This window comes from Bactrocera neohumeralis, chromosome 3, assembly GCF_024586455.1.
Source record: "Bactrocera neohumeralis isolate Rockhampton chromosome 3, APGP_CSIRO_Bneo_wtdbg2-racon-allhic-juicebox.fasta_v2, whole genome shotgun sequence".
Lineage (NCBI taxonomy): Eukaryota > Metazoa > Arthropoda > Insecta > Diptera > Tephritidae > Bactrocera > Bactrocera neohumeralis.
In genome coordinates this window covers 78,247,819-78,269,498 of record NC_065920.1, presented here as the reverse complement: position 1 = coordinate 78,269,498, position 21,680 = coordinate 78,247,819, and the positions used below count along the sequence as shown (strand labels likewise).

General features: G+C 37.3%; 2 protein-coding genes and 1 non-coding gene across 3 annotated transcripts in view; 1 reads left to right on the top strand and 2 right to left on the bottom strand.

The window, feature by feature from the left end:
* The window catches only part of LOC126753180 (centaurin-gamma-1A), a 297,283-nt gene extending 275,942 nt beyond the window's left edge, over window positions 1-21,341 (bottom strand). Inside the window, exons 1-2 of the mRNA XM_050464412.1 lie at window positions 21,093-21,341; window positions 18,836-19,478 (exon numbers count right to left, since the gene is read on the bottom strand). Coding sequence (XP_050320369.1) covers window positions 18,836-19,169 — 334 coding nt within the window. The 5' untranslated portion in view covers window positions 19,170-19,478; window positions 21,093-21,341. The remainder of the gene's footprint in view (window positions 1-18,835; window positions 19,479-21,092) is intronic.
* The window catches only part of LOC126753192 (40S ribosomal protein S8), a 390,246-nt gene that overhangs the window by 290,243 nt on the left and 78,323 nt on the right, over window positions 1-21,680 (bottom strand). The gene's annotated exons all lie outside the window — the stretch shown is intronic.
* Window positions 10,023-10,095, top strand: Trnak-uuu (transfer RNA lysine (anticodon UUU)). Its single transcript has one exon. It is a non-coding gene; the product is annotated as a tRNA-Lys (tRNA).

Genomic DNA, 21,680 nt, shown 5'->3' with positions numbered 1-21,680 from the left:
ACGCATATTAGACACAAACGAGAGGATCGCTTCCAAATTCAGTAACACTGTTAGTGGCAAAGTATGTTTTCAAATGTATACTTATTTATCGTAAGCAAAGTTGTAAGGTTTGAAGATTTATAACGTAGAAGCCATAAATTTTCACTATGATTTAGTTTTTAATGAGAATAAATCTCCTTTTTTGACCTGCTTTCCACCACACTCACCGTTGACCGGCTTTCATGTAGTCCAAATAGAAAATAAATGAAGCGCGCCCGAAAACTGAAACCAGTTTGGATTTCAGTTTCAGACAAACTTTGGACGCACACATACGCTGTACGTAGAGCGCCGCCAACCGCCGGTAAGGCGCTCAAATTACGCATACTAAACTGGTTTCTTCCGACAGTTTTTTGCTTGCATTTTCATGCAAACCCGGCTTCATCAGTGTTTTGTGTACGTACTTCCTTGTGAGGTTCGTGCAACGACGATTTTTTTATTGTTTGCTTTGTTTCCCTTTCGTAAATTTTGTGTTTTTTGTTTTGCTTTCCTTTCTTGATCACCCTTCTGCTTTTTCGGCTGCATTGTTACTCTTGCGCGTGCGTTTGTTGTTTCTTTTACGATTTGTTGATTTTTCAAACGCAATCTTAACCGCTAAGTAAGCATTCTCGTTTTAGGCATAAAGAGTGCCTGCTCCCTTGACCGGTGAACACAGACATACATACATCGAAATTCATAACAAGAATACCATGGAACTTATTGAAAGCTGGTCACGACATGCTCGGCTACAATTGCAAAGACCACAACAGCGCTTCCTCTGCTGACTGTGTGTCTACAAAAAAAAAAGATTCTGCTGCTCATTCAATTACCTTACAATGGCTGCCAGCCGAGAGCACCTAAGCTGATTTATTGTAAAAAATATACAAAAACAAAATGAGCGTTGGCTTTTGTCAAATTGACATTACTTGATAGCTCTTCCCTTCGCCGCACAGTGTACAGACATCTTATTTCCGACTTTTTTAATAAGTACTTTATTAACATGTATTTGAAAGGATACGCTAACACATTTGTAATTTTCCCGTTTGTCAAGCGTCGAGTGGAGCAAATTTTGGTTTTGTTCGGCTGCTCTCAACTGTCACGAGTTGGTTCTACGCAGAGTCATTTGCTTTATGGGCTGACTTTGACGCTTCAGCTTGTTGCTCTGACGGCTTTTTATTTGTAAAACCTTTTCCGTTGATTGTTCTTTGTTGTGCTTAACCGAAAGTTGACACAATTCCTGGGAATGTGCAGACATTTAATAGGGTTTTAATGTCGCTCATGTGTTATGCCATATAATAATCTTGTTGACTGCTTGTTATGTGAACAAGATATGGGTTGATGGGTAAAAACTTAATAGAAAGAAATACATTTTGAGTTGACGAGATAAAATCTAGGCCTGAAAAGAGTTAGAACAGCCGGCAAGTGTAGGCTGATGAACAACTAATTGAAACTTCCAAAAAAGTAGTACTGGAATTAATTAACCAAATATGTACCATTTTGGTCGAGCACTTCTTACCATTTTTCCGCTACAGACATTACTCCATCAGTGTAAATCGTTTCTGGTTTCTCGGCGAAAAACTGTGACAAATAATTTTCAGAGGCTTCTCTTGAAGACAATTTTAATTCATTTAGGGAGTTCTGCATTGACCGAAACAAATGGTAGTCCGATGGTGCAAGGTCAGGGCTATATGGTGGACGCATCAATACTACCCAGCCGAGCTCTCCCAGTTTTTGCCCAGTCATCAAAAATGTGTGTGGTCTAGCGTTGTCCTGATGAAAGACGAAGCCCTTTCAGTTGATCAGTTATGGCAGTTTTTTTTTGGTTGCTTGCTTCAATCTCATCAGTTGTTGACAGTAAAATGTAGAATCAATCGTTCGACCATGCTGGAGCGGATGATAGTGAATGATTCCTTTCCAATCCCACCAAACACCACAACCTTCGAGGCGTCAATCCTGGCTTTGGGACCATTTGCTGAGCTTCACCACTCTTGGACCATGAACTTTTTCGCACATTATTGTCGTATTTGATCCACTTTTCGTCTCCTATTACCATTGGCTTCAGAAATAGTTCGATTTCATTTCGTTTCAGCAAAGAATCGCATATGTTAATTCGGTCCATTAAATTCTTCACAGACAATTTAAGTGGTACCCAAACATCAAGCTTCTTTTTGTAGCCAGCCTTTATTAAATGGTTCAAAACCGTTTGATGATGAATGCCAAGTTCCTTAGCGATGTCATGGCTGCTTATGTGACGGTCCTGGTCAATCTTTTCCATAACGATAACGTTAGGTCGACCAGAGCGAGGTGCATCTTTCACATCGAAATTTCCACCTACCTATTAGTAGTATAGGCTGATGGGCAACTAATTGAAGCTTCCAAAAATATAATGCTGGAAATTATTAATTTTTAAAAGAGTTCACCCTGACATGTCTAAGACAGTCTGAACATTCGTATTCTCCAAATTTATTATAGCAAAACATGACGTAGCTTCAGAAGCTATCGAAACCAAAATAAAAAGTAAAGAAATTGACAACACACCCCCGAATCTATAGATTAAAAGCAGTGAGCAATAAAAATGCAACAAAACGACACATTTGGCAATCCAAAAGTGGAATGCGCACAAACCAATCAACAACGAAGCGAGAAACCGAACAAAACACTTTTACCAAATGAAAACTGGCGCCAAGTGCTAACTAGAAAAAATTATAAGCTGACCGAAAAAACAACAATTTGAACACAAAAAACATATTATGAATGAGTGGTCGATGTTCGAAATAAAAACAAAATCCAAAACTGACTAAGCAAAACAGATGAACATACCGGAAAAATACGAAAAATATTTGTCGGTGTGGAGTAAGTTTATTGACCACACAAGGCGCAGGTATTTTACGAATGTTGCAATACAACTGCATACAAGCTTAGAGTATTCGTTCCAACACATATGAAACAAGCTATTGAGACAATCAATAAACGAGATTAAGTGACGTCAAAGCACATGCCATTATTGCTGTCTTTGCAAGAAGGTTTTATTGAACAGTAGTGGTCACTTGTATTTGATTGCTGGTGTCTTCTGTTCGGTGAAAAAAAAAAACAAATAAAAATATCGTAGCTTTTAAGCTGCAACTGCAAAGGTAGCAATAAGATAATCTTATTTATTTTTCGTATATTGAAATTGAATGAATTTTGATGTTAACCTTTGGAAAAAAAAATTAAATGATCTCATTTTTGAGCAGCCAAAAGAAATTGGACATTTACGTTGGCAACACTTTTAATGCAGTTATCAAGTAAGAAACGCTATTTTTCCCCCGATATTATTCCAGTATAGTGAAAATATATTATATATATATTTCCCTTGTGTGGTTGTAGTTTTTGTAAAAAAAATGGCAAATAAACTCACTTCTTAAGGGCTCTGGACAGGCTCTATCTCTATCTCTTGTTACAAACAAACAATCGTCGCGTTCGCGACTTGGCTCCCACGTCACTGTTGACAGTCATAACTTCGAAGCCTTAGATAATTTCATCTATTTTGGAACCAGCATTAACACTAACAACAACATCCAATCCAACGCAGAATAATTCTTGCTAGCAGGTGCTGCTTCGGACTGAGTAGACGATTGAGAAGAAAGTCCTCTTTCGACGAACAAAAACCGAACTCTACAAGCCACTCATTATTCCCGTCCTACTATATGGTGCAGAGGCATGGACGATGACAACGTCTGATGAGTCAATGTTACGAACATTGCGACAGAAAGGTTGTACGAAAGATTAATGGTCCTTTGCGCATTGGCAACGGCGAATATCGCATTCGATGGAACGAAGAGCTTTATGAATTATTACGGCGACATAGACATACTAGTTCAGGGAATTAAGAGACAGGGCTATGCTGACTAGGCCATGTCGTTCGAACAGATGAAAACACTCCAGCGCTGAAAGTATTCAACGCAGTACCCGCCAGGGGGAAGCAGGGAAGAGGAAGACCACCACTCCGTGGAAGGACCAAGTGGAGAAAGGCTTGGCTACAAATCTCCAACTGGCGCTAAACAGCAAGAAGAAAAAACGACTAGCTTAAACTCTGCTATAACCGCATAGGCGGTGTCTAAAATAAATGTTTTTTTATTTATCTATTAAATACAATTTCTCTTCAATAAAATCACAAAGGAAACTTTTTTGTCAGACATGAAAGTGGAGATAACCCCTTAGAAGAAGAAAGAATTGAAGCTTCAACATTAATAAAAGAGATTTAATCTAGTCTAAAAAAATTTATTGTTTTCATAATCCGATAGAATAGATATTGAAAAATATCTTCCTAAATTTTTTTTTCAAAATTCCTATAATTTCCGAAGTTTAAGCCGTTTTAGTGTCCTAGCAACTGGACCGATTTGAGCTGTGTTCAACAACTTAAAAAGTCATAAACGAGCTAACTCTCAATAGCAAATGCAGATGATGGCAGCAAAGCGAGCACAAATAAGACGATAAAATACAGAGGCTAGCAGAATCAATAAAGTCAACAGCTTTTATGTCCAGCATAAATGAATTTTTAATATTTATTAGCGAATTTCTTGGCTCTCAAGCAACTACGGGCAACGCTCAGACACAAAATGCTGTGAATAAAAACGAGCAAGTAGTGGGAGGCAAAATGCATACACATTTTACGTACTTACATATAGCAACAATGTATTTATATGGTCTTACAGCGATAAATAAACAGCAACACCCGCGCCCAACTGCCGACTGGTGTTGGCAGCTAATTTAAATGCAAAACGCACTTCATCTTTCATTCATTCATTGAATTTAGCGCTGTTTGCACACACACACACACACACATTTGCTTTTTGATTGCACTTTTAAAACGGAAGTTGCTGGCTGTCCATCTTCGCTTTGACGCTGCGCTGGCACCCCTTTAATTTTCCACTTTTTGTCGCAATTTCATTCTGTTGCTGTTGCTGCTTTTGGCAAAAAGCGCACTTTGCATGCAGCAATCGTACTGCTACTCGTTTTTTTCTCGATTTTCCTGCAATAAACGCTAGGAAAGTCAGCAAAAAATGTGACAAAATAAAGCCGGCACCGGCTGAACCGGCTGCCATTCATTATCAATGTCAACGCAGTCACTGCATGCTGTTGGTGGGCGTATGCACAACTTCACATACTTGTCGACTCGTAGACAGACACACACCCACACCTCGTGCCGACAGATGCCACTTGTTGTTGCTTTCTATTTCTGGCCAGAAAGTGGTGCTGCAGCGATTTTTTGCTGGCATTAAAACAACAAAAAATGTGTAATTCGCTGAAAAAATATGCAATTTTTATGCAGGAATTCTTGTTGTTGCTGAATTTTGATCGACGAAGTGCTTTCAACACACCTTTTATGCACATAAAAACACTATTCTAACCTCACTTCTCTCATACGTGGGAGTTCCTGTCAAAAACAAACATATATTACTTTATTACGGTCAACTTCTCAGCGCATGAATCTATTTTTCCGACTACAATCAAACGACATCATTCTCCGGTTCCTTCCTGCTTATCATTCGCTCTTTAATCAGTACATATATTTTGGTCGATAAAAAGATTTCACTTTCTTTGTCTAAGAATCGTGTTTTGATTTAGTGAGTTCGACTTCATAAGTGAGTGATTTACTGGCAGATGTCAACTGAATTTATAGCTTCAGATGTGGGAAGTGAACTTTGGCAGAAAGCAGTGCCAGTGGCGAGAGAAAATCGCTTAAAAATTAATGGATGAATGCATGAAGAGCTTCTCAAGTAACGTTATAAAGCTGCTGATGCAAATGTATGATGCAAATCCAAGGCACATATTTGTTATAAATATCGAAAAAAATAATCGAAAAAATATAAGTTTTGAGAACTTAATAATTATTCGTAAAACACTATTTTATTACACTTTTAAATTGATCACATAGCGATGGTCACCTTATGATTGTATTCTCCTTAGTTCTCCATTTAATACAGCGAATTTAGACTGTCATTGCTATTAACCTTCCGATAATGAAATGTCAGTTTTTATACTTAAGCGCCATTTAACAAAACTGTCAAATGAAAATCGTAATTTGCTGCGATGAGTTGATTGCATATGTTCTGCGGCACCGATGCACCCACACAATGAAACTGCATATTAAATGCTATTGGCACATACCCTGTAGGAATATTTTCTGTTCACAGCAGTAAATAGAAAGTGTTTGAGTAATTTGACTACAATTTCAAAAAAAAAAATTAAATTGCAATTATCTTAAAATTCGATTACAAAATTAATTGGTTTTCATATTTAAGGGGGTATTCTAGTCTAAAATGAAAAAAAAATATATTTCTTTATATTTAGAATATTTAAGTATTCAAGACTATGTCTAGAAGGGGATTTTCCAAACTTCAAATTTTCGAAGATATGCAGTGGCTCACAGGTTATTTCATGCATATAAAATTGCAAAATTTAAAATGATATATATTGACAACAAAAACACATATCGAAATAATTCAAACTACTAGTTTTTAATATGAATGTGTAGTTTATAAAATACATATACTCCTTCTTCTAGCTGGCATGGAGTCAACTAATTTTTGTACTTTTTGTTGCAATTTTATTCTCTTCCAAAATAGCACTTTTTGGAGGTTCCTTATTACTTATGCGCTATTTACGGATGTTATTTTCAAAAAAAAAAAACTATAAATTCCCAATCGGGTACATGTCGGGTGATTGGGCCGGTGAATTCATTAGATGTGAACAATTCCATATTAGCCAGGCCTACACTATTGACGATTTGTGCTTAGGATCATTGTCCTGATAAGACCGGAAATTGCGACGTATCTCAAGTTTCTCGCCACGTCGGATTAAATTTTATTTTAATATATTAAGGTACACACAATGTTTTGTCCATAACACTCTCAACAAATACCAAATTCCAACGCCGCCTCTAGACATACATACATGCCTATAGCATAACACTGCCCCCACCATGTTTATCAATTTTGACCTAGTGTTACATTTCTGAAGCTCAGTATTGGGTTTCCGTCTCATGTAAGCCATTCCATCTGAGCTGAAAAGGTTGAATTTCGACCCGTCAGCAAAAATTAGTGTTCCAGAAGTTAAAATCCTTGGTTTTCTTTAATTTTACGCACAGTTAAACGCTGGCCAAAGGATATAACTTGGAAGTTAGAAAAAAATGCATGATTTTTAAGAAGCATTTCATTTAATAAATAAATATGTAAATATAGTTTAGCGCTAATTATGAACAATTTTAGATTCCCTCGTTCTCGTAGCCGATCTCCAGCAAGACGTCCGAAAAAAGGTGTCAGTCTGTGAGGCTAAGGTTTCTACTTTAAATTGCCTTGAATCCAGAAATAAATAGTTTTTGTTAAAAATTTACACTTCATACCACACTTTCTGTCATTTTAATTTGCCTTACTGAGTCGAAATTATTATCGAAAAATATTTTTTCCTCCATCATTATCTGGCGCATACATATACATAAGTACATACATATCTCTAAAAATTCTGTGTGCAAATGTCAAGTCGATCGGTTGTACAAATAACTCTATGGGCCGGATCAACCTCAAATTATCGAGAAATGTTCTCAAATATATGAGAAATCGATATATAAACATCGATTTTTGAAATTTACAAGTTCATATAACACCTTAACATTCATACATTCTTTTTTGGCATTACGCATAAAAATTACCAAAATATTCACAGTCAGAAACTGATATTTTTTCTTACGGATGTCTCGACTGAAAGCTCCATAATTTTATTCGCATGGCATTTGCAATGTATTGGAGAAGTGACTGAGTTAAAAAATTTGTATTTTATTGCCAAATCACGCAAAACGATTTTTATGGTGTTTGGGTTAATACAAAATATATCGTATATGAATATTCCATCAAATACATGTGGGAGCGTTTGTAATCATTCGTATAGAACATGAAGGTATGTAATCATGCAAAATTTCGCTACGGAAAGGTCTGAGCAAATCTGTTGGAATCACAGTGGTCACAATGCGAACGACCGACAGGACACGGAACGAAGGGGAGCGTACGACAAGCGACAATACAGTTAGTATGCAACAAGCGAGTGCCTGACACATACCGACGCCTGTCCGACGCGTTTCCGCTGAATAGACACGTGCCGACACCCGCTCACATACATACATACATATCTATGTATGTAGACGCGTATATTCAAACAGTGTTTGCAAGTAGTTGGAGTATAAATACATATATACACACATATATTCATATTTACATATGTATGCTTGTTGTGACATTATCACTTTGGAGATTTTCGGTCGAAAATGCATGGCATGCAATTTGACGCAACCATGGCGTTGGGGCTGGCATTGGCTCGACGGCAAGCGAGCGGAGCGGTGCGGTAACAGATGGCAACAATGGCTTATCGAATGGCAGGCAATCTACGTTGACGCTGCGGCTGCGGTATGAGGCTTCGACGCGGCAATTGGAACAACTTGTTGGGTGGCAGAGGCTGCCGCAGTGCCGCAATGGTTGCAACAACAGCAAGAAAAGCAACAAAACAACCGCTTGTTGATGATTTGGAGCAGCAATTGCTGCTACTGCTGCTTTTATTTGCTGCAACATTGCAGATGAAGTGTTAATGTTGTGAGTGTTGATGCCGCTCATTGTTGCCACAGAGCGCGCGGTATGGTGGCTACATTTTATTTTCGTGCTAAGATCGGTGTTATTGCCCCCGATGTTACACATTGCAGCGCACACACACTTATACTTTGCACAAAATGTGCCGGTTTACATGAATTTGTGTTGGTGTTGTAAGGTGTAAGCTGCAGCATGAAAAATGTGAGAATCAGCGAAAATGAAGGTGAGCGTGTGTGCGAGTACTAGGGCGACCAAAAGGGAGAGAAATCTAAAGTAAAAGCAATCTGTAAGGATAAACGGAAGTGCGAATGGGTGGCGCACGTCTGCATTCTTCCATGTATATACCACCAGCAGCAATCCTTAACCGTCAACTACTTTTGTGATTACTCTTTTCCTGCTGCCTTGCCCACCCCTGCGCAGCCTGAGAAAAAAATTCGGTAGACGCGGCTGAAAGGCAATTAAACGTGATTTATTGCCACCGATACTGTGTTCCCAGCGCAATTGTTGTTGTTTTCATTTTGGTGGTATTGTTGTTGGTGGTGGTGGAGTATATGGCGCTGACACGTAATTCGACATTGTTAAAATTTTTATTGCCACAAATGACTTTTGCCGTGGCATTCCTTAACGCAATTGACTAAATTCCTGTTATAGCCAGACATAGTATGTACATATGTACAAGCATACATACATATGTACATGTATGTATAGGCATTGCAAATATATAAGTGAGTTACTGCGGTGTATTAATAGCTGTACATACTATATGTATGTATGTACATACATATGTATGGTATGTTGTACGAAAGTTCCAAATGTTAAAACAAAGATGAGAAAAGCAATCGGGCGCTAAAATACTCCAGCTGTGACATGGTCCCACGATTAATGTGAGCAATATTTTTCATTCAAATATTGGAATATACAAACTTGTGCTCCTATAAAAATGAAACGCTTAACGAAAATTCTCCCAGCGGAACATCCCACAACACACATGAACAAATTTCCAAAGTGGGTATGTACCATTACTCATAACAAACGCCTTCTTTTGAGTTGCTGGATTCAAAAAAAATGTATATAATATACATATATGTACATATGTCATTACTCAAAACACACACCTTCTTTCAAGTAAGCATATAACTTGGATGCGACTTCTAAAGAAGGGTTGCCATTGAAGTGCTTAAAAAAAGAAATTCAGAATTTAAGATCAAAGCTGACCTAACCTAAAAATCCGTTCTAATACTTCTGGGAAATCTTCCGAAAACTTCCACTTCGATCCGTTCTAAAATGTTTTACTTTTTTCTTATCATCCCTTCAGCGCCTAAGATGCAAACACATATCCGAATAGAGTGAAGAGTGTATAGAACAAAGCATTTCGCTGGAGTAAAAATATGTGCCCGGGTAGCTCAGTCGGTAGAGCATTGGACTTTTAATCCAAGGGTCCAGGGTTCAAGTCCCTGCTCGGGCGAGAGCAATTTTTTTTATTTAAAATTTTTTTTATTTAATATTTTCAAAACGGTTTTTGAGGTAGAGTAATTTGATGTTAGATTTATATGCCACTAGATTTGAAATGGTTGTTTTAAATGCACGATTTAATGATTTGTCGTTCTATTTCACACGTATGTCATAATCTTAATCTTTACATTGGGTAGTCGAAAAAGTATTTTCGTATTTGGTCAATAGAAGTGGCAGTCGTATATTTCCTGTGTAACCAATCACATTGTATCATACCATATAGTGATGGAAAGGTGAGACTTTAAGCTTCATTTAACCAAAAAAAATTAAATTCGGGAAAGTTGAAAAAAAGTTACAGCTGTTCAAAAATGAGGGAAAATAATGAAGAAATTCGCGATATTTTGAAATTTTTGTATAAAAAAGGGAAGAATGCCACGCAAGCCACCAATGAAATTTGTGAAGTTTACGGAGACGATGCTGTGTCAGTTCGTGTAGCACAACAATGGTTCGCTCGCTTCCGTTCTTGAAATTTCAATGTAAAAGATGCACCTCGCTCTGGTCAACCTATCGTTGAAAACGTCGATGAAATTGTGGAAAAGATCCTGGTCGTTACATAAGCAGCCATGACATCGCTAAGGAACTTAACCTTCATCAGCAAACGGGTTTGAACCATTTAAAAAAGGCTGGCTATAAAAAAAAGCTCGATGTTTGGGTATCACATGAATTGCCTGTGGAAATATAATGGAACGAATTAACATCTGCGATTTTTTGCTGAAACGAAATGAAATCGAACCTTTTCTGAAGCGAATGGTAACAGGAGACGAAAGATGAGGAGATCATGGTCTAAGCGTGGTGACGCTCAACAAATGGTCGCAAAGCCAGGATTGACACCTCGAAAGGTTATGCTGGGTGTTTGGTGGGATTGGAAAGGAATCATCTACTATGAGCTGCTTCAACCTGGTCGAACGATTGATTCTACATTTTACTGTCAACAACTGATAAGATAGAAGCAAGCAATCGAAAAAACGGCCAGAACTGATGAACAGAAAGAGTTTTGCCTTCCATCACGACAAGGCTAGACTACACACATCTTTGATGACTCGGTAAAAACTGAGAGAGCTTGGCTGGGAAGTTTTGATGCGTCCACCATATGGCCCTGACCCAGCACTATCGGACTATCATTTGTTTCGGTCAATGCAGAGCCTCTTAATGGAGTAAAGTTGGCTTCAAGAGAAGGCTGTGCAAATTACTTGTCGCAGTTTTTCGCCGAGAAACCAGAAAAGTATTACACAGCAGTTTACGACAAAAATTTGTCACTTTCGCTTATTCCATCAATTCTGACAAATTCGTGACACATTTCTCATTACAAGCGCATTTCGCCAGCCAGCCACACACTGGCTCCCCTCGAACCACATAACAAAAAAAAAATATTAGAATACTGCGGCAAATAAAAGAAGGTAGTTTGAGTGCTTTAAGATGCTAAGTAAACTTCATTTATTCACTTCGCTTCATTTGGCGAAACACCCGCAAGCCCAAGTAATTGAATCTATTTGTTGCTGCTTTACTGCCGCACACACATAAACAAGACACGATTATCGGCGTGAGCAGCAAGAACATAAGCCGCCACCTAAGCGCATCCCCAAAACAGCCTACACCTACAGAAATGGGTCCCAGCTGCCAGTCAATCAGTCCTTGCCGTGCCGCAAACGAGTGCCATTGTTGTTGCTGCATTGATTTGTTGGCAAGCGAGAGACAGACATGACTAAACGCACAAAAGCTACTCATCACTGCTTCGCACAAAGACACCGCTGAGACCGACGACGACGACCCATTTCTTTCGAATTTGCTCCCCTTACTTCCCACACCTCATGACGAAAGGTTTCCTTTGTGCGCACGTACTTTCACTGCTTTCTTCACAGAGCACAGAGCCTGCCCATTCCAGTCAGGCAGACTGCGCGCAACTCAGCTGGCAACTCGTCAAAATCATTTGTGGCAACTTTGCGCAAAAATCCCATTGTGCACTTACAGAGATAATTGCGAAATTCCATACCCCCACACACAAACACACAAAGTCACTAGCGGCGCACCGTTATTCCCAGCCACATATCCTTCAACATCCGCCGATAAAAATCTACCGAAAAAATACCCGCTTCTAAGCATGATTTTACTCTGCGCAGCGCATCTTGGCCACATCACCGGAAGGCTGCCGAGCGACGGCTCTTGGGGTGGCAATAAGAAATTGTTGCTGTCGCTGGTTAAAGTTGTCTTGAAGTGTGCATGTGGTTCTGGCAAGTTGGCTTTGGCTACCAACACCATGCGAATTGCTGCGCCGTGACCACCCGCTGGCCACAAGCCATATGCACCGACTTAGCTGGCTTCAAAGTTTGGCATTTTCAACCCTCTACCCCCAAAAGAAGACAACCGAAGTATTACCTAGTATACATATGTATGTATGTATATTGGTATACAGTTACTCACTGTTGCTGCCGACGCTGGTTTGGTCTTTTTACAGTTTTTATTTTCCCTATATCTATGCTAGTTTCCCAATTGCCATCTATCGATTCGCCGCATAGCAATAAAGTTCACGGCATTTAACTTTTTATTTGCTATTGCGATGCTGCAATTTCGTATAGAATTGTGCAACACTGAAATTTTCCAATATTGCACGAAGAAAGTACACAACTCTGCCCATTTTATGGCCCCAATAAAGGGAAATGAAACTAGAAATCAAATTGCAATTGATTTTAAACCTCATAGGGCTATTAGAAGGCGTCACAAAATGCTACAGATGGATTAAGACCATCAAAATAAACGCCCTTGGACTATATTTTTATAGTTTTAGTACCACATAAACCACGTAACATAATTAACTTAATAACATCGAAATATCTTTCATTTTTCATTCATTTTCAATTTCGGCATGTTAGATGAAGTTTATGCAAGCAGAATACCCGGTTAATTAGATCTCGACCAAATGTACTAAGTTTCCCGCAAAGTGTGTAACACCCAGCTGGAAACGTCAGAGACCTGAGATAAGCTGACTAGATTTAGTCATGTCCATCTGTCTATGTGGATCTACACGAACTAGTCTCTCAATTTTTAATATATCGATTTATAATTTAGTACACAGTCTTTTCTTTCCAAGAAGCTCCTAATTTTTCGGAACCCCTGATATCGGACCACTATAGCACTCTACTTCTTTTCCTTTGGCACTACAACCGTGGGTCGGTCTGGGCCGAGAACACGACACTGCACCAGTTGCCTCTATCCTTTGCGAGTTCACGCCAGTTACACATCCTAAAGACAAACTGAACGCTAAGCACTAGGTCATTCCGTTGGATGTGTGGGCGCCCTTTCTTCCGTTGTCAACCCATGGGTCTCGAGTCGAAAAAGCTTTTCGCTTGAGCATCATCTAGCAAGTCAACGACATGATCTAACCAGCGCATTCGTTGGATTTTTATGCATTTAACTATATCCATGTTGCCGTGGAGCCCATACAGTTCGTGGTTCCATCTTCTTCAATACTTGTTATTCACGCGGTTGGCTGCAAAGAACTCCCGAGGAACATTTCTCTCGAATACTCAAAGCGCTTTGTCATCTCGGGTCGTCATCGTCCATGCTTCTATGCCGTATAATAGGACAGGAATAATGAGAGACTTACAGAGCGTAATTTTTGTTTGTTGAGATACGGATCTGTAGCACCTGTTCGCAAGAGTTATTTTGCGCTTGAATTCCAGGCTAAGATTATTGGTAGAATTTATGCTGGTTTTGAGATAAGCAAAGTTGCTAACATTTTTAAATTTATAGCTGCCAACAGTGACGTAGTCCACAAGACACGTGGGATCTGTGCAAGTGGCCTGCAGGTACTTTATCTTGCCACAATGTACCACAAGACCAACCGTTTTCACTTCTTTTGAGCTGATGGCTCGGTTATTAAGGCCTACGATGTCAAAATCATCTGCGTACCCCAGTAGCATTGTACTTTCGGAATAGACAGTGCCACTGCGGATCAAATGTACATGTACAGCGCCACTTTTTCAAACATTATGGTACCCTGTCTAAAACTCAACTAGTATCGAACGGCTCACAGAGCCCCTTCTCGATTTTGACAGAACTGCAGGTTGTGTCCGACGTCACAACCTCTTAGCCGTATGAGTTTAGCGGGTTTTCTTGCTTTATTAACAGATTAAAAAGCGAGCGAACCGTTGGCCATTTATGTTTTTGAGTTTAGATATTCATATAGTTGCTATAGCTGAATATCTTAAGCTGTAAGTGTATTGTTGCTTAGGTGCAACCGAAGTTTCGTTTTTTCTTGTTTTTTTTCATTCAAGTACAATAGATATATGCAATGAGTCTAGTGGGTAATACTTCTTAATAATTTATTTTGAAAGCGTTTCCGTTTTTGATTAAAAAAAAGAACATTTCGAGTTAAATTCTGATCCAACTAAAAATCATTTCAGTAATGCTTTCAAATACTAAACGTATTCACATAAACCAACAAATTAAGCGATTAACAACATAAAAAGAAATATTGTAATTTAAAACAAAACCAAAACCAAACAATTAAGTAACAAAACTAAAAATAAACACCATGACGTCAAAATTTGTATTTGTGTATCATTAGGGCTCACAAGCTTGTTCTCGCCGCCCTCCAACATTAGAAGTTAGGAATTTCACACAACAAGTGTGCACCGACGCCCACCAACAACCCGGCCCAGTGATGAGTACAGATTTAACTGTCAGCGGGCCATGTAGGCAGCAAACACACGAAAATCGAGACATCATATAACACATGCTACAAACACTCACATACATACATACATATCTACATATTTATAAACATAAACTCATTTAGACACTTTTTCATGTATTCGAATGGGCAAACGAGCGTTCTTGACATGTTTTGGAAAACTTAACGATTTTCCCGCAGCCGAGAAACGCGAAACAGTCGCATGTGAAGCACATGTGTGCGTGTGTCCGTGTGTGGATGAGCATTGAAACATATTTTTCGTATGTGCCAGTCATTGATTTGACAGTTCGAAATTCGACAACGCGATTGAGCGATGAATTTTCTTGTTGTGCGTAAGTGAATGATTGATTTTCCATGTTCGCGAGGCAATTACAAGCAAATACTCAGTAAGGAACGACAGAAGTGAAGTGGAAGCCAATATGATGGATGCGCCACTTGTCGTCTACTTTTCGGCACTTACATATAAAGAAAAGACTTCCGAGATAGAAATATTGAGACGAAAGTATTGTAATGAAAGCGCATTGTTGCGGAAATGTGTAGATAATGTTTTTCAAAAAGCGTGCAGTCATTCGCAATAAGAGAGAGCTTATCAGCCGACCTTCGGTACCAAGCGCACATGTAGGGTATACCTTCCATTTCACGTCGAGTGTCATGCAGTATTTCGAACCACTCGTATAAGTAAAATTTAACAAGTGCGTCGACAAAACTTGTTATTTGCCAACTGTCATATGGTTGTCAAAAATTGACGTTCCGCAGTATTTTCGATCAGCTGTCAGTTGCTTATGGCATTGTTGAAATTTATTCATCTTTTTAAGAGCTTACATAAACTTATGATTTTCAAAAAATCGTTTTTTTTACATATAAATATATCGAATGTTCATACAAAGATATTCTCTGAAAATTTGAACTTGATCTGACAAATAGTTTCGGAGATGTGAGTTTATTTGCAGGAAGTTTTGAACTGCGTTTCTATTTTTTTTTGAAACGCCGTTTTCAGAGTCGGCCAGGAAAATTTCTCCGAAAGCTGGACCAATCGATTTGAAATCTTCACAAGACCTTTTTGATAGATTTTTCAGGTTATGGGCGAAGGATAAACATTCTCGATAATAATTTCAATTTTTCTCAAAAATCCAATTTTTTTTAGAAAAATCGACAATTTTTTGGAAGCCGCCATTTTATCAAAAATCAAAATTTTGATCATTATTTTTGGCTTTTGGATTTGGGATAATTTTTAGAAGAAAAATCTGCCTCACCGCAAGATATTTTTTAGGAGCTCCTACTGGTGTACATACGAGTAGGTATGCGGACCAAAGGGAATCCAAAATTTTTAAAATTGATTACAAATGTTTATTGTAGATTAAATTATATGAATATATATTATTTTTATTTATTAAGTAAAAAAAAATATCTCATAAAAAAATCAAAAAAATCACGTTTTTTCTGACTTCCAAGTTGAAATATCATCTTAAGAGGTTACAAAGCGTCGAAAAAAGGCAATAAATATTTCTACTACCCATTTTTCGTTAGTTACTTATTAAATTACATGATTCCAGAAAAAATGTTAAAAAAGTTAAAATTTGTAGCTGATGAAGTGTGGGGTCTCCAAAAATTGGTACGAGATCATATCGATTTCAACTCTCCTAGTATTCTGAAACCAAAAAACCGTATTAGGGGGTTACCTTTGTTATTCTCAAAACTGTGTTTTTGAAGTCGGTTAGCAAAATTTTTCCAAAAATTTCAAAATTTCTTTGTTAATAGGCATATGTTTGTAACAATAAAAAATTCCATAAAATACTTAATTCTTTATATGAGAAAATTTTTGAAAAAAGGCTGTTTTTTAACCGAGGAAACCCACGTAAACTCTTAATCTAGAACAATGTTGCAATATATAGCACTACGGAAAAGTTAGACAACATTTTTTCCACGAAATGCCGACTAACTAAAAAACTATTTTTTACCACTATTTTTAGACTAGAACACTCCCTTAAGCAATTGATTGGCGTCGAGTTTTGCCAGTATCGGTGTCGAAACTCTGTTTTAGGTCACTAAACGAACTTTCAAATTTTTTTTATAGAATCAGAGCAGATTATTTGTAGTGTCATAGAAGAATTCTTGTGAAAACTAGCAACTTTCCCAATAATATTCGAGCGCTATATGAGCTGTATTTCGCTCGCTACCTAATGAATACCCCATTCAGCTTAGTTTTTCCGTTTTGCGCACTTGCCCACACATTTCAAATGTAAACAAGTCATTTCTAGATAGCGCAACTCTTCCGCAGCTGCTTTCATTGCCCGCCCTGATGTCGCAATGTGACTTACATACACTCGTGCATTATTGATTGCGTTACGTTGTGGTTTTCACGGTTTGTTTTATTATTTTTATAATGAGAAATATTATTTACATACACACCTACTTACATACAAGCAACGTGCCTATGATTTTACGAAGGCATACATATAAAAAGTATTTGCCCAGGCTGCGCGTATACCTACCATATGTAAGTATGTATGTATGGTATGTAGTTTACTGTTTATTCAGATATAAATTTACATATGCCATATGCAAGTAGGACTGAGTGGAAGGCCTAAGAAAATACGAGTGTCTTATGGTAAGCGCACGGCGCCCAAGGTCGTTGCTAATCGAAGACGTTTACAAGGTTTCCCCCGTCGTGAAAATTCAATAATTTAAACGATGGAAACTGCCGTGATTATTTGCGATTCTCTATAATTGCTATAAAAAAGCATTTGTAAGTATTTATATTTATTTGAAAATGTTTATGAATCGTGTGGGTTTGAGACTTAATTTGGATTGAAACTTTGTTTTCGATGTCAGATTTTTAATTGCTTTTTAATTTTGCGTCAAATTTGTAATCGTTTTTATTCATATGCTCGCCCACAGTAGCTAAACTCATTTTCATTAGAATGATCTTATTTAGAGAAATCCTATAAATCTATTAAAAAGGCATTTTGTGATTATTTTTTCTCTCCCTAATAAGGCAAATAGCATTTATGTGTGTTCATGGTATGTATGTATGTATTAACAATAGCGAAAAACAAATTGAACTGAAATCGATTAGTAGCAGTGACTTTCACCAAAAGTATACACATACTGGCAAAGTGATTATACTACTCATATGAAAAATATATTTCGTATTATGTATACATTTATACACATATGTCTGTATATACAGTTATGAACAACACAGTAGGATTCCTTAAGATTGGCAAAACTTCAATTTTAATGCCTTATTGCCAACCAAACCGCAACCCAAAAAGAAAGAAAGAAAAATGGGTTTTTCGACAATAGAGTTAAAGTAATGGATTGGCCTCCTTGGAATCTCCAGACCTAAATCCCATAGAAAATTTGTGAAAAATAGTCAAGGAATGCGTATGTTAGTTTAAGTTAAGCTGGTAGGCTGTTGAGCCACGCATAGACCAGTTTTGGTCCTTTGCGATATCAGACGGAGTTCAGTTACGAGGTCCATGAGGAAAAGAAAAAATCTATGGTTTAAGTGTCTCCAATTCACTACTTTGTTTAACAGTTGTTGATGAAAGGACTACTTTTAACGGTTTTTGGTTTTATGGATATCTTTTATAAAACAAATGTCCAAATTTGCACTGATTCTAAAATTCGAGGTGTGAAAGTCTGCAATCCTTACTTGTAAAAAGTGCAAATTTTTCACAAGAACATGGTATGGGATTATTATTATTATTTTAATCGTCTACGATATTGATAAGAGAACAATATATGTATAGCAGTTAATATAGGAAAACTACACACAAGTAAGTATAACTGTAAATAAAAATTTTTTGCACGTTTGCCGCTCCGCTCGCCATGAATCAATTTCCCATTGCAAATAGACAACCGAGTGTGTTATACCGTTCGATTTAGCGCAAACTCATGCACCTCTCCCTCCACTGATTTCAGCGCATTTCTTCACCTATTTGTATGCATATTTTTGCAGTATATTTTGTGTGTGTGAGTGTAGTAGCTGCGCACTTACCTTCAATACAAACGACGTGATCGCGAATCTGCTGGGCGATCTGTGCATCGGCGATTGGCAGCAAATCGATTAAATCGTAAATTGCATAAATCGATGGATGTACGCTTTCGAAACGTTGTATTTCTTGACGTATGGCCAGCGAATTGCTGATCAATGGTTGAGGCTGCTGTTGTTGCTGCACACCATGTTGTTGCTGTGACGGCAACATCGGCAGCGGAGGCTGCGATTGCGGCAACAGTGATGGATGGTGATGCGGCAGCGGTGGTGGCGGCGGCAAATGGTGATGGTGGTGCCGCGTTACAGGTGGCGGCGTTTGGTGTTGATAATTATTCATTTTAGAAATGATTTAAACTCACAAAAACAGCAGAAAAACTATATTATTTATTGCAGACGGAGAACTGACACACAATTTTTTTCACAATTTCTTTTTCTTTTATTTGTTTGCTTCAATTTAAGAGATACACAAACAAATAATTATTTTTCACATTTTCCCACACTTGGCATTTACATATGCAAATTGCGACTAGTATTTTTATTTTCTTTTATTTATTTTTTGCTTTAATTCAAACTTCAATATTTCAGTTATACTATATTTTTTCACAATTATTTAATTTTAACGAATATTTATATTTTTCGCATTTGCCTGCAATAGAAGTGGTATTGATAATAATTTGCATATATGAATTTGAACTTAAAAACTCATTAGCATACATACATATGTACATATGTACAGATGAAAAAAAAATAAATTAACTTATAATAAATACATTTTAACAACATTTCATTAAATTTTGTTTGCATATAACTCAGTTTCAGCAAAGTCTGTTATACTATGTTTGTAGTTTACGCTGTTCCGAAAATTAAAAAAATCTCACTCAATGGTATTTCAAATTATAAAAGCATAAAATAATAATGCTATTTAAGACAAATTAAAAAATCTAACTCCACGATAAAAAAAAACTTACTTACAACGAACCAAACAATTTAATGAACTGGAGTAAAGCAATTACATATACATATGCATTCAGAGGTTGTTACTACTAAACAATGTAGCATACAGTTATACTTCTGCCATAAAACAATTCGAGCAATAAACAAATCGACCGTTGAAATAAATAAATATGCACGTTTGTATGTAAACACGAGAAATCTATAATTAACTTTAAAGTCACTAAATTAGATAATTAGAACAATCTTCGTACAGCTACGTCAACTACACACACACATATGCATAAATTGTAAACGAGAATCAGTTACACCCGCGCTCAAACTAACGTCTTTTGACGTTCCGGAGCAATTCATTAGATGCTTTTCTTGTCTTTACATTTGACTGCTTAGGTACGTACATATGTATGTATCTGCGTTCGCTCGTCTTTTTAAAGCCGTTTGTTTTGTTTATGTTGTTGTTGCTAGTTTAATTGCCGTTTTTTCATGTGTTCAACAGCACTTCATCTCGCTTTTATGCTGCTGCTTCGCATTTATTTTTGTTGCTATTGCCGATGCTACTTTTCATTGCTGTTGTTGGATTGTATAGTGTTTGTATGGGTGTAGGTGTGTTTTCGTAGAACGCATTAGTAGTTGTTTGGGCATAAATAAAATCGTGAATAGTTTATTTCTTTTTTGTTAGCATTTTCGTTTATTTGTTATTTTTTTGTTTTTGCCTTCTTGTCGAATGTTTATGGTATGAAGTGTAAATTGGAAATGGAGGAAGCGCAAACCAAGGATGGTAGGCTAGATGTTGATAGGTTTTGAGGTCGCGCCAGAATTAAAAATTTGAAATGGATTGTTAAGTGGACAATTACGAGGTAAATATAATCAAATTACAATTATTGAATTCTATAATTTAAAAGGGTTTGACTTCAGCAAAACTTTCTTTATGCTTGTAAGCCTTTATTATTATATTTAAACAACGCAATCACCAAATATTACTATCACCTATTTTGTATTTAATCGGCTATCGGTCCAACGAATCGGCACTTTCATGCACTGCCACCGATACGTCGAAACAGCAAATCAACGTAATTCAATGAAGCAACATTGTCGCAGCACACGCAAAATTTGGAGCGGTGCAATTACACTTGCCGTCTTTACATGCCAATACACACATGCACACACGCACACAAAATACGAATATGGAAACAAACTAAATTACAATTTAACGCCACACAACTTTTTGAGAACTAAAATAATGCAAAAATTTAACGCAAATATAACGATACTTTGCAGCGAATCTGTAGATAATTACAAGTTCCTTTACATTAAATTATCTTTGTACGCCGACAAATTAACACAAAACAAAACACTTAGCCACGGTTAATATCTGAAGCGCGCCCGACACAAATGAAATGAACTCAAACACGTCGAAGAACAAACTGACAAGAGCGAAACGGCTGAAATTCGCTTGAACTGCCGTTGTCAGTTTTCCTCTGGTTTGCTGGCTCGTGAAGGTATGTGTGTGTTTGTTGATTTGCTTTTGGAGTTGGAGCTTTGGATACAAAGCAGTGGTGGATGATTTTAATTTTAATGTGTTTGATAAAATACATCGGGCGGGTTAAAGAATAAACAAAAAACACCGATGCAAAGCGTAATGTCAAAACGGGAAATGTCATACCGTCAACTATTCTAGCGGCGAGTAGAGGTATTGCGATGCAGGGTGACATTGCGATTTTGTTTTGGAATTTAAACCTTTTATATCTGCTCAGTGGATTAACAATGTTAACCGATATATATAAATAAATTAACACGCTTTTGTATCGGAAAGTATAAAATATGTAATATTTTGTAAACTAAATGATATGTACAGAGAACGTATGGGAAATCTTGAATATATGCGCTTGGTACTGAT